Here is a 13,893-nt window from a genome sequence, read left to right as displayed (position 1 = left end):
CACAGGGCGCGGGGAAGGCGGGAAGGGGCGGAGGGGGCGGGGCCTGAGGCGGGGCTCACGCTGGTGGGTGGGGGCGCGAGAAGGGGCGGGGCTAGCGAGCTCCTCGCCGTCACGTGCCCGGCGGGGGGCGGGGCTTGGCCCGCTGTGCCCAAGGAGGGGCTGTGAGGCCGCGCGCCCCCGCGCGGGGCGGGGCGGTGGCGCGGGGAGGGGCCGCGCGGGGGGCGCGCGCGCGCGGCCCCGCCCTGCCCTGCCCCGCCAGGTGAGGCCGGTGGGGGGGGCGGTGAGTCGGGCTGGGGGTGCGGGGGTGGCTCCCTGTGGGTCTCGGGCGGGGTCCGGGGGAGCCCAGCCGGGGCGCCGGCGCTGCGCCGCGGGGATGAGCGAAGGAGAGAGCGGTGCCGCAGCCTCCCGGGATCCGCCGCGCCCGGGAGTGCCCGGGAGCGTCTGGGTGCGGCGTCCAAGCCCCGGGCGCTGCCGCCCCGCAGCCCCGCTCGCCCCGCGCGGGCGCGGCCCCGCCGCTCCCGCCTGTAGCCCGCGGCAGCGACGTGGCCGGGGGCAGAGCCGGGCGGGTGGTGCTCGCTCGGCGGAGAGGTGGGTGAGTGTCCCCCCGCGGGGCCGGAGGTCCGGTTCTCCTCCCTCCCGCAGGGCTGGCACGGACCGTCACCAGAGCCCAGCCCGCAGCCGGCCCGGAGGGACTGTCCCCCTTCTCTCCCGAGCGGTTTTTCGAGCCCCGGGGCCCGTTAACGGGCCGGGCGAGTAACGGCGGCGCTGGAGGCGGCGGACGCGGCTCGGGTGCTGCTCCAGCCGTCCCTGTGCCTCCCCCGCCTCAGGGAACGCCGGATCATCCCGGAGGTGTGCTCTCGCTCCGCTTTTGTAGCACTTCTCCTTGCTGGGATTAGGAGCAAGAATACTTAAAAAAATATTTAAGAATAATAAGCGTGTGATTTATTTAATCCTTTTAGCTGATCGGTACTCCATAGATGCAAGTCTTATGGGAAACCAGCCTCTTTCTGCCACCTTCAAGAGTCCCTGCGTATATACATTGTTTATACCCCTTTGGTGGTCCTCGTAGCATATCCTTCTCTTCTTATCACTCTCAACAACCAGCTGAAGGGAGGTTGCAACCAGGTGAGTGTCTGTCTCTTATCCCAGACAACTAGAGACAGGGGGACACAGTCTTAAGCTGCACCAGAGGAGGTTTAGGTTGGACATTAGGAAGAAGTTCTTCACAAAAAAGGGTGATTGGGCATTGGAATGGACTGCCCAGGGAGGTGATGGAGTCACCAACCCTGGAGGTGTTTAAGGAAAGACTGGAAGTGGCACCTAGTGCCATGGTCTGGTTGACAAGATGGCGTTCAGTCATTGGTTGGACTTCATGTTCTGAGAGGTCTTTTCCAGCCTAATTGATTCTGTGATTATGATTCTGTGATTCCCTTTTTTTTTTTTTTAAATAAGAAAACAATAACTGTAGAACGAGATTATGGCTTGTGATGTAAGCATCTTTATATAAATTAACACAAAGCAGTAAAATACACTTGTTTCACCTGGTTTAAATGGTTTGCAGAAGTACTATTTATAGTGTGTTTTCATCTTGCTGTCCAAAGGGCATTGACAACGAGACAGCAGAATGAAGTTTGAGTGCCGCAGTCGATTTATGTGTTGCACCAAGGCAATCAACCAGACCTTTCTGCTTGGAGGAGTGTTTATTGTCTTGGGTTCAAGTAGAATCCTCCTGATGAAGTACTCTGCCAATGAAGGTACTGTTGGGCAAACATGGTGCACCTCAAATAAGTAAGGGTTGATGTTTTGGGCTAAAACAGATACACAAAACCCCTACTTTTCCACCTCAGAGTTCTTTGCATAAACATCTTATTATATGTATAGGGACATGTGTTTCTGCAATGAAAAGTCTCTGTATAATCACTGATCTAACATAAAGTGATAATTTGGGTTGTAGGGTATATGAGCTACCCTTAAAAGATGAGGCAGTGAATTATTTTATAGCTGATTTTTCAATGACTAAAGTGTGTGTAAGCACTACTGATGGTACATGTCTTGATTGAAATATTTTTATTGCAACAGGCTTAGGAGAAAAATGGTATCATAAAACTGACTAGTATTTCTAGTCCTGGAAAAAGGTTGTGTCATCCTGGAAGCCATTTTTTTTCTGAGAGTAAAAAATACCATACTGCTCTTTGGGGAAAACATTCCTGCTTTTAATTTTTTTTTTTTTTTTTAAAGATGTTCTTGAGTTCTTACAAAAAAGTTCTACTGTAAACTGGGACCAAATGAGGAAAGATTTCAATCCAGAAAGGAGGCTATTCAGGCAGTTATATATCATAAAATTTGGAGTATTTGTAATGAAAGTGCTGATATAGCCTTTTGCATTTATGGAAAGTGACCAAAATTCTGATTGGGGTGGTTAAAATAGGTTCTTGCTCAGATCATGAATGCAAGAGTCAGAATCTCATTGTGCACTCTCTCTGATTTGCCTAATCCCACAGATAACAAATATGATTACCTTCCTACAACAGTGAACATGTGTTCTGAAGTAGTAAAACTGGTCCTGTGTGTGGTGTTGGCACTATGGAAGAGGAAAAAACGTAAGTACCTATGTTTAAAGTAACTAAAATCTGTTGACTTGCTAAGTTTTGATTTTCTTCAAATATGTTCGTTTTGTTTGGGATTTTTTTAATGATAGATGACACTTTCCGTTACCCACAGATTTTGCATTGCAGGTGATTTTTCGTTTTTTCTTTCTCGACTTTTCCATCCTGATGTAAAAACCTTAACATAACTGTGAGAGATTAACCTCATAGCATTTCAAAATGGTAGAGAACAGATATTTAAGTTGGAAGAGGGTGTCAGGCACTGGAGGCTCGTGTTAAATTGAACTGTTGTTTTTGTCCGTGGAACAGTCATGGCTTTGGCAAGCTAATTAAATTTTTACCTCCACAATTTGGTACAGACTTACCTAAGACAGTAAATATATTCAGTCAGTGTTTGCCATCATTGGCTATTGCTGATTACATGTTTTCTGGTTTTCTTTCTTTCTTTTTTTTTTTTCTTCCAGATGTCTGAGTTTTGCTGAACTCAATGTGTCGGTGCTTCAGGAGAGGATTAGATAACATTATATAGTCTTAAATGTGTGCTAACAAAGTACTTCTGTCATCAACTCTAGAATAGTCTAAGGCTTATCACAGTCTTCCTCCTAAAGTTTGTGTCCTGAATACATAAGTAAATGTCATTCTTTGTGCTTTGTCCTTTCTTTCTTCCTAGTGAGTTCTGGTTTAATTTGTATTTCTGGCATTACTGGCTGACCTTTGGATGCTCTATGAAGGGACCCACTGTCTGTGCCATTGTTTCAGTTCTAGATTTGATCGATAATCCACAGAAAAATCATACCCAGTAATGATGCCATTATTATGTGGGGACTCTGGAGTGCTTTTTGGCCCTCAAAGAATGGTTGAAACTTGAATTTTTGTTCCCAGTGATAGGGGTAACAGGTTCTGTGACATTTTCTCTGCTGAGGCAAGAAAGTGAACATCTATAGGCACAAGATTGCTGCTCTAGCTGTGTATTCTGCCCTGGAACTGCCCTCATCTTGCCAGAGGGCTGTGATACCTTGGTTTTTAATGACCAATGATGTTCCCGAATAGAGAACAGTGATACCTGTACTGTTACAAGGGAATGGGCTTTTGATAATAATAAAGATGTCTTTATTACTGATTTCTTTTCCTTTCAGAAAAGAGTTGTATGGATCATCCCTATGAATGTCTTTCCTGGAAGAATTTATGTAATTTGATGAAATGGTCAATTCCTGCCTTTCTTTACTTTTTGGATAATTTGATTGTCTTCTATGTACTGTCCTACCTCCAGCCAGTAAGTACACATATACTGAATAAAGGAACTTCCAATGTCTTCGTGGTTGGTAATACTGTTCTTAGACTATCTACTGTTGTAACACTGGCAAGGCAAAATTTACTGGTGAAAGAATAATCTGTTACCTGACCACCCAGACCTTTCCATTCTCTTGCCCACTGCTCAGCGCTGTACAGCTTTTAGCAGAGAAGAGTCTTTGTATTTTCTCCATCCGAAGTGATTTAGAAATTTAAAAGGCTGAATTGCTTAAGTACTGGGCACTGGTTTTTTACTTTCCCTCCTTTGGTTTCTTCAACTCTATATTTTTCTTTCAATCCATTTGTTCATCTTCCTGTTATTTGAGCTGCACTTTTCTGTGGGGGTTTTGCCACTTTATGTATGTGACATAAAGTGAGTAAATGTAATCTCACAAAGGGAGTAAGTGTAACAGGAACCGAGGAGAGGAGGAAGAAAACTGACTTAATTTTTGTATTTGATAATTATGTTAAGGCACAAAATTTAATTTGTACTTTCTTCTAGCTACATTCATCTTTTTGAGTGAATCTGCATATGCTGAGGAAATGATACAGTTTTTGTGCTTTCTTTTAGTTTTGTACTATGATACTTTTTGGTTCAGAATCTACATTTGAAATAAGATGAAAACAGATGGTTTGTGCTTGCTATAAAGTACTGTGGCTGCCCCTGTTGGACATTCAAAGGAAATGGTTTTCTGCCTTCTCTTTCAGAATTTCTCTTTAAAATATTGTCCTTTTAGGTATAGATTTCTGTTGGGGACAAGCTAGTCCAGAGTCTAGAATAGGACCCAGCTGAGAAAATCTAATTAAAATGAGGAGTTGGGTATCTTAAAGTAACGTGCACAAATGCTTGGTTCTGTGGTTTGTTGTCTGGGGTTTTTTGGTGGTGGATTTTTTTTTTTTTTTTGCTGTTGGTGGTGGGTTTTTTTTTTTTCAGTTGGTTGGGTTTGGGGTTTTTCAGTTTTAGGAAGGAAATTCAGCTATAATATTTGCCAGAACAAAGCCTGATATTTAGGAGGTTGCATAAATACAATTGCGTCCTTAAGCAATTTGATTTAGCTCAGTTAAGGTAATCTTTTGTAGTATGCACAGCTTTTATTTTGCTTACACACACCCCCAGACATAGCTTGTCTCTTTCCCCTCAGAACATTGGCTATAAGATTCCTCTTTTTAGAACTTTTAGCATCTTTAGCTGAATATGTTCTATGATGGTTAGCTGAAATTGTAACATTATTATGATAGACAAGTATTAAAAGAGATAGCTAGATACTTGTAAGATAGAATATCTTGGCAGCATACAAGACAATGAATGTGAAAAGATGGAGGCAAGATGCTTAAAGGGATTTGGCTGTATCTGACTGAATTTGGTTTCATGTGAGTTTAAAAACAAAGTAGGTTTGGGACTAAGTAGTACCTGGGTGAGTAGTTGCTTGAAGTATAGAGTTGCTTTGCTGAGATTTTTTTGCTTGAGGCTTCAGTTATAGCCATGGATATTTTAGTGGCTAAATTTCCTAGTGATAAGACTTAACATTTAAAGAGTTTGTTTGTGACATGCAAATTAGTGGCATGGAGATCTTTGATATTCCTTTTCATCTAGGATAGAGGTCCCTTGAGGCTTCAGAGAACAAAGCAACTCAAAATTAGTTCTTTTTAACTACCCTTCTTAAGATTTTGATCATATTATGTTACCAGATGTTGGATGGGGAGCTTTGACTGTAAAGCAAAACCAGAGTACGCATGGAATGCTTTTACATTTTGCATCAGAATCCTTTTTTCCTGAATGGTTTCTGCTAGATTTACTTGTTTATTCAATATTTTTCTCTTTCCACAGTCTTCATTTAACATGAATATTTATTGAGTTTTAATTTTGCAAGGTGGAAAATTTGTGTTTTCTTAGGCAGATATCTCTTGTGTCAGTCACTCCTCAGCTTACTTGAGACCCTGTGTTGTGCTGTTCCATGGGAATTATTATTCATCAGATAGTTTGTTGGAATAGAGGAGAATGAAGATAATGGGAAAAGGGTCTGTGCTTTTCCTCTGGTAAATAGGAAAGGCTCTGCTCTTGCAAAATTGGGAATGTGGAAATGCAGATGAGAAAACTCAAGACAAAGTCTGTGTTTTGTACTCTTGAGTCCATATATGCGTTTATATAAAACTGTCTAAAAAAGTGAGTTCACTATAAGGATGAATTGGAGGAAAGACTTGAGATATTTGCATCTTTTGTACGTGTACTGACTACACAGGGCAGGCCTGAATAACACACAGTTTCCAAAACATCCCAACCTCCAAAAAGAAGGTTTTTTTTTCCTGCTGGTCCTGGTAGATTCTGATCTTTGATGATAACTGCAGTGCCTGAAAGAGCCTTCTTGGTCCAGTGTCCCAGTATAAAGTGTCTAATACAGAGACAAAACAGACAATCCTTTGCCACAAGGAGTTTGCAGCTTGGGATCATGGCCATGGATTAGGGGACTGACATTATTATACAGTTATTCCCAAATTAGACAGTAGCTTTAGAGTTGTCTTCAGTTGTACTTTGAAATAGCTGACTTTTTATTACAGTTGCAGTCTTGAAAATTCATGTCAAGCACCTCCTTACCTTTCATAAATTATGCAGCAAATGCACTTGACATACAAGAAGTTTTATTTTCTGCAAGTGCCTTGTCCAAGTCTGGGATTACCTGAGCGCTGCAAATAGCACTGCAGCCAGAAGCAGCCTCACCTTTTTATTCTTTGCTTATTTTCATTTTGGAGCAACTTCCTCCTTTGTGCTGATGCAGCTGGTTTTGCAGCTGACTGGTCAGCCTGGCTGGGGAACTGATCTGATAGAAAACTAAACTGTTTTCTGTTAAATAAGTTTTCTGTTGCATTGGTTTCCTCACATCTTGGTTTCAGTACAGCTTTCCCCACTACGGTTGAACTTGGACTGTGTGATTTGCATGAGATTTTTGAAATGGGCCTTGAATGTTATTTCATGGGTGTGTTATTCTACCACTTGGGTGAGGAAGAAAATTCAGTACCAGTGCTTTTCACTCTGTCACCTTGCAGAGAGGGGAAGACTTGAAGTCTGTAGGTTTTTTGTGTCCCACTGTGTCTGGAGTATAACTGTATTCCCCTTTTTCTCTTTCAAGGCAATGGCTGTACTCTTCTCAAATTTTGTCATTATAACAACAGCTCTTCTCTTCAGGATAGTACTAAAGTAAGTAGTATTTACTAAAATAAATGAAATTTTTGATCTTCCTAGCCTTGATGAAGTTAAGTTACATTTCAACTCTTGATGGGAACAGTAATTCTCTTTTCTTGTGGCTATACCAGCTTGTTTTCTACATCTGAAGGTATAGGAAATATTAGGTTATTAGGACTCCCTTCATAGTTCTACGCATTTGTTCAACTCTAATAGAAAACAATCATGATTATATAGTCATTGAATGGTCGGAATTAAGTTTGTGTACTTTCATTTATACATTAAATCTTTTATTTCATGATTACCAGTACTTCTTACCAGTCTGTTGCAATGTAAATGTGGTCTAGCAGAGGAGGATGAGATCTGTACGAGTGTCTTTGGTGTCAGTCCTGATGAGTTTCTGGTCAACTGCCTAGTATGTTTTGAAAAGCAATTATACGTCCCTTCTTCATTATTCATGTGACAAAAGCCAAACTCTGTCCTGTGTGTTGCACTTTGCCTGATTTATGCTCTTTATGATGTGATTTAGATTCAGAAAAGACTGACAGGGAAATGGATATTAACTTTACATTCTAAAATTTGCTTGTGTTGAATGTGGTGCAAAGATGTCTTTCCTTGCAGGTGTTAATAAACCAAAGCAGTGTCTGACAGTCTGACTTGAAATGCTTTTTCTTGGTTTAGTTTTGTGTCTCTTGTGGTGTCACAGTTCGCTTAATCTTCCAAATTTTTGATTTTCACCAAGATAAACAGGCTTTGCTTGAGTGAAAAAACAGTATAAATAATTCTAACAGTCTTATAAATTACATTGATAGATTTGTAAGAGTTACCATCATAAAATGCTAGAAAGGGGCACAAAATCATGGGGAAAAAGTGAAGTGTAGTGAAAGTTTACCAAAGAAATGATGAAATTATTTGAATGTATGTGATTTTATTCATCAGACCAGTATTCTCATGGAGACAACAGTTGCTTTTAAGTTGTTGGGCAATCAGTATCTAGAAATAATGGGATCTTGAAAGAGTTTCTTTTTCCTTATCTCTTCAGGATACTCCATTTTGTACTTCTTTGATTACCAGGCTGGACCCCCTTTGCCTTCTAAAACGTGTTGCGTTTTGGCATTTTACTGTTAATTCTGAAAAACTTCTGAAAAGACTTTTCTTTGTGCCTGTCTGTCTCCTTATCTGTGTGGCATGATGTCTTTATGTGGTTTATAGACCTGGTTCTTCTGTCATTTAATTTATGCCACTGTGTTTCTAAATTTGGTGGCTCTTTTTGTCCACTAGGCGAAGACTCTCTTGGGTACAATGGGCATCTCTGGTGATTTTATTCCTGTCCATCGTTTCCCTGACTCGAGGAACTGGAGGCCATCAGCAAAGCTTGGCTGCACATGGATTTCATCACAGTATGTTTTTTAGTCCGTCTAACCACTGCCTTCTCTATGCTGGACCTGAGGAAGCATGCGTGGAAAAAGGCAACTGCGTAGCACCAAGTTTCCTTCACAGCTTCCAATGGAATGTCACCAATACCATGGCAGGAGCACTGAAACCTCTTCGCCTCAGCCTGGGCCATCTGCTTATTCTAGTGCAGTGTTTTGTTTCTGCCCTGGCCAACATCTACAATGAAAAGATGTTGAAAGATGTGGATCAGCTTGGTGAAAGTATCTTCACGCAGAACAGCAAACTCTATGCCTTTGGGGTGCTGTTCAATGGGCTTATGCTGGCGCTGCAGACGAAGGACCGGAGGCAGATAGGGAACTGTGGCTTCTTTTATGGGCACAACATCTTCTCCGTGGCTCTTATATTTGTCACAGCTTTCCTGGGGCTGTCTGTAGCCTTCATCTTGAAGTTCCGAGACAACATGTTCCATGTTATGACTGCTCAGATCAACACTGTCATCATCACCACAGTGTCTTTCATCATCTTTGACTTCAGGCCTTCTCTAGAGTTCTTTTTGGAAGCTCCTGTAGTGCTTCTCTCCATATTCATCTATAATGCCAGTAAAGCAAGAGGCCTGGAATATGCCAGTCTGCGGGAAAGGGGAAAACTCGTCAAAGGAGATGGATGGGAGAGGTCAAGTGGGGTAAGGCTTTTCTGTGCTTGTCTCCCATGGTTTTCTCTTTTGTTTCACCTCCATTTATGCTATGGAATGTTTGGAAGACTCATCTTGGATGTGACCAGACTCATCCCTCAACACCAAAGCTCCTCAGTATTTCTTAAAATCATGGGTATTGCTTTCCATATGCTACTTTTTGAAATCATGAAGCCTATGTAGGCATTGCTTTCCTGCTGTGACTTTAGGCAGTCCTGTGAGCAACTTCAGCTTTGTACAAGTCCTTTCTTGAAAGCTTTATAACCAAGAGAGTTTACTTGCCCAGGGCATTCAGAAATTGGAATTGCTGCCTGGGAAATTATTGTATTTAAGTAGAACTGATAAATCTCTGTAGCTTAGCCCACATCATGAAGAGGTCAACATGTATGATGTTAAGATTCTTTCTACCTTAACAGCCAAAGATAGCTGAAGACAAAAAGGTAATATTCAAAGTACTGAGTTTTAACACATTTTTTTCTTCTTGCTAAATATTTCTTCCAGGCCTGCTAGTGGTTTTTGTTCTAATTTGAATAGTGATCTAGTTAAGTAGTACATGTCAGGGAGGGCTCTCTCTTAGATCTGTCCGTCAGCTGAGCTGAGCAGTGACCTGAGGGGAAGGGGTGGTGTCTGTGCCTTCACTCTGCCTGTAGGGACGGATTGTGGATACACGCTGAAACCAGCAGAGAGCACTGTCCCCACTGAAGTCTAAGAAACACTAAACTTGGAAGAGAGATTTTTCAGAAATTCCACAAGGTGCCTTTTTAGGTTGTTGTTTCTAATGAGCAGTAAATAACACAAAGTTGTATATTTTTGGTGTGCCAGGTGTCGTCTATTTTAGCACTAACAACTGAACAGCTGTGGTAAAAACAAATAGCACTATGTAAACAGGCTAAGCCAACTGTATCTTGGGTTGCATCAAAAGCAGCAGAAACAGCAGGTTGAGGGAGGTGATTTTGCCCCTCTGCTCTGCTCTTGTGAGACCTCCCACCTGTGGTACTGTATCCAGCTCTGGGGATGTAGATCTGCTGGAGTAAGTCCAGGAGAGAGCCACAAAGATGATCAAAGGGCTGGAGCACCTCTCCTCTGAAGACAGGCTGAGAGAGCTGGGGCTGTTCAGTTAAGAGAAGAGAAGGCTCCAAGGAGACCTTATAGCACCTTCCAGTATCTAAATGGGGCTGGCAAGAGAACTGGGGAGGGACCTTTTACAAGGGCATGGTGTAGAAATAGGACAAGGTGGCATGGCTTTAAACTGAAAGAGTGGATTTATTTAGATTAGGAAGCAGTTCTTTCCTATGAAGGTGGTGAGACGCTGGAACAGGTTGCCCAGAGGAGTTGTGGATGCCCCATCCCTGGCAGTGTTCAAGACCAGGGTGGATGGGGTTTTGAGCAACATGGTTTAGTGGGAGGTGTTCCTACTCATGGCAGGGGGGATTGGAACTAGATGATCTTGAAGGTCCCTTCCAACCCAAACCATTTCATGATTCTAGGCTGTTTTAGGCAACAAGTCACTACAAAGTATTGGAGATGCAGGGAATGTTTTTATGAGCATGTATATCCTAAACCTCATAACACACTGGTGAGAAATTTAAATTACAGCATCTTGATTTTATTATAAATGATGCCTTCAAAATAAACCTTGCTCTTTTTTTTTTTTGGTGTTAATAACAAGATGACTTTTGCTCATGTTGTTCTCTTTTGCTTCTGTTTCCTGTAGGATGGAGAAGAATTTGAGAGGTTGAACAAGCCAGGCAGTGACATCGATACAGATGAAGATTCCCTCTAGCATGAGGCTGGCTCAGAGGAGTGCTATTGCTCATAGTGAGAGAGAGTTAATCTTTTATTAACAGGATTGTTTTTCCCCACTGGCAGACTAATCGAAACTGTTTTGGGGCTGGATCTCAAATGTGGTTGCGGACAATATTCAAGCTGTATATATGGAGATTTGTATTCCTCTGTGCCTGTCTCCCAGTGTCTGGGGAAGTGAAAATCTGGAATGCCTTTGTAGCAGCTGGTGAATTTTACATGCAGCTTATGTGGCCTAACTTTGAAAGAGCTTGAATAAAACAAAAATGTGTTGAACAGTATGAATGCATCATAGGGTCTTTTTTTTTTTCGTGTTTACAAAGGCTTTGTGTAGAGGCTTAGTTTGCACTGGGGCCACTATCTGAAAACAAATATTATGCAGCTACAGCGATGACCTTCAACATCTGGGGCACTGAGCAAGAGGGTACAGGTGGTACTATTATCTGGTGTTGCTCCACCCTGTCAGACTGATAAGGTCTTGGATTAATTTTGTAGAGAGAGAAAACATTCTGCAGAATACCAGGCATAGTGATCTTGGAATTGCCATTGAGGCATCTGCTGGATTGTATTTTGAGTGAGATGAAAAATTAGCGAGGTTCCAAATTATTCAGAGAATTTTGAAACTGGGAAGGGAATGGGGATGCTGATAAGGGATTCTTGGTATGTTCCAAAAGCCTCTTCTCTCATAGCAGGAGAAAACATGTTGGTTTATAATTTCCTCCCTTCAAAAATGTGTCTTTCATAGTTGAAAGATACTGTCAGAAGAATTTTTAAGAAGATAAGCAATGAGTTCAGTGTCAGAGCCTCATACCACAGTGTATAGTAAGCAGTTAGTGATGCATTTCTCTGGACTGAAGACAGTCCTGCCTTTGTTCCCCTCTGCCATTCTGTCCAGGCTTAGTATATAAAGCTTACTTACATGTACTGTATTGATGACTTATTGCTATATTAATTAACTTAGCTCCTGTCATTGATCCATCAGGGGAGGCAGCCTGTTTCCATGTGTGACCAATGACTGTCAAATCATAAACTATGAATCTAAAACTATTATTTTTTTCTGTATTAATTTTTCTCTAGTATATATTAAGAATAACTGTACAAAATTAATTTACTGTTGTGGTTGAAAAATCTTTTGCATCTAATTTCATTGTGCATGGATAGTAGGCCATTTCAACACAAGGAACCCTAGTTGTCTGCATCTGTACTGAATAGGAAGGCATATTTCAGTGTAAATTCCAGAAATGTAGTTTTTATTGGTTTATGATGACCTATTTGAGGAGATGAAACTTGGAAAAGAATGCTCAAACTGTTGAAGACTTAGTGGCAATAAGACTTTTTTTCATTTCATACAGCTGTGCAATATATACCTGCCTGAGTTCGTTGTCTCTTTCAGTCATAGCAGGTATTTCCAAGAAGAGTGAAACTACTGTTAGCTTTAGATTGCTTTGCATTTACATGAGCAGTATTAGTTTTTTACATGAAGTAAAAGCAAGTTAGAACATAGAAATCAGCCTCATCCCTGTAATGACAGGGCATCAAACCAAAGATGAATGTCATCTGTACAGATGCAAACATATGTTTGACCTTCCTGCCTGAAATATCAGCATTAAGAGAAATGAGATATAGAAATGACTGATCTGCAACTGTTATAAAGTGCACTTAGTTCTTGCTTTCAACTCTTGTCCTGCTGAATGATTTTCCCCTCTAATTTTCACCAATGCTATCCTGTGTGGCTTACTTGACAAAAGTACTGGTGATAGGATTGTTGATCAAAGTGTTTACTTGCACTGTGGAGTTGGTCCTGTCTAACATGTAGAAATCTTTCTTTTGGCTTCAGGTTGGAGGTCTCAGGGAGATTATGTTGGATGGCCAGGCAGGTTTCTTAAAATAATGGAGGAGAACTGTATATCTCCTTTGCAGCAGCAGGAATGTTAACGGATGCCTAAAAATGGGTAAGGATTTGCATCATCTTAGCAGTAAAATAGTGTGTATAGTAACCCAAAAACATAATCATGCAATTTTTGGCAGCAGTACTACTCATGGCAATGGTCAAATTTAGTATGTAAATGAGATTTGTTAGAGGAAGTGACTGTGAAGGATTGTCAGCTGGAGAACAGCCCTAGTTAGCAAGGGGGAGCAGTTCTCTAGAGTTACACATCTTAAATAGATCATGGGAAATCTTTCTTGATTAAGTATTTCCACTGTATGGAAACTTCTCCATGTTGGAAAGCTTAACTATATTTTGCCTTAAATGACAATGGGGAAATTTATGAGGATATTTTTGGCGAGCAGCATTAGTTTGGCACTCATAGCATTTAATGAATACATTGGGCAGAGAGCTTTTTCTGAGCTTTGATTTAGAGCCCAGATTCACAAACATTTGAACTTAATTGCTGCTGAGGATGTTATGTTCCTCCCTCCAGGTCTGAGGAAATAGTTCACAAAAAATCCCAGGAAGAGAGGTGTGTTCATGTTTCTCTTGTTTATAACAAGCCAATTAAAGCAGTATTTATTTTGGTTAATTTCAGCTATTTTGTGAATGTAGCAGCTTCAAAGACAGACTGTGGATGAAAACAGCCATCTTGGAGCTGACTCAAATCTGATAAATATGTATAAAAAAAAAAGCTTTTCTTTATCGTGTGGAATCTTCCCACAAGATCTGTAGGAATAGAATCTTCAGCTCAGTAAATCTGTCCGTGAAGTGATGCTGCAGGGACAGATCCAGTGCTTTAGGTTTGATTTGTGTTTTGCCAAACGAAGTGTTCATTTGGAGTATTGTAGTTCCCAAATGCCTATAGCCTGCAAGATAACTGCATGTCATTGAAAGGATATTTTGACTTGATGTTCCTTCTGGCTTTGCTTTTAGTTTTCCACAAGGAGAAGTAGGTTGCAAAATCAGGATTTTAAATAATTGCTAAAAGTTACTGGTA

General features: G+C 41.3%; 1 protein-coding gene across 6 annotated transcripts in view; it reads left to right on the top strand.

Moving 5' to 3' along the window:
* The first annotated feature begins 159 nt into the window (after positions 1-159).
* The window catches only part of SLC35A5 (solute carrier family 35 member A5), a 65,743-nt gene continuing 52,009 nt past the window's right edge, over positions 160-13,893 (top strand). The window contains exons 1-9 of one of the 6 annotated variants that reach the window (XR_007903407.1): positions 695-849; positions 960-1,125; positions 1,602-1,754; positions 2,502-2,600; positions 3,743-3,879; positions 7,022-7,089; positions 8,356-9,151; positions 10,875-10,978; positions 12,801-12,915. Coding sequence is in view for 5 of the 6 variants with exons in the window: in XM_051781026.1 (XP_051636986.1) it covers positions 1,625-1,754; positions 2,502-2,600; positions 3,743-3,879; positions 7,022-7,089; positions 8,356-9,151; positions 10,875-10,943 (1,299 nt within the window). In the remaining variant the exon portion in view is untranslated. Of the gene's footprint in view, positions 281-432; positions 593-694; positions 850-959; positions 1,126-1,601; positions 1,755-2,501; positions 2,601-3,742; positions 3,880-7,021; positions 7,090-8,355; positions 9,152-10,874; positions 11,245-12,800; positions 12,916-13,893 lie in introns of those variants that run through there. The other 5 variants (XM_051781026.1, XM_051781023.1, XM_051781024.1 and 2 more) reach the window with 5 other exon arrangements.

This window comes from Manacus candei, unplaced genomic scaffold (assembly GCF_025592945.1).
Source record: "Manacus candei isolate 608988 ecotype Guabito, Panama unplaced genomic scaffold, ASM2559294v1 h1tg000014l, whole genome shotgun sequence".
Lineage (NCBI taxonomy): Eukaryota > Metazoa > Chordata > Aves > Passeriformes > Pipridae > Manacus > Manacus candei.
Note: the sequence above shows the minus strand (reverse complement) of the source record. Positions and strands in the feature narration are given on the sequence as shown.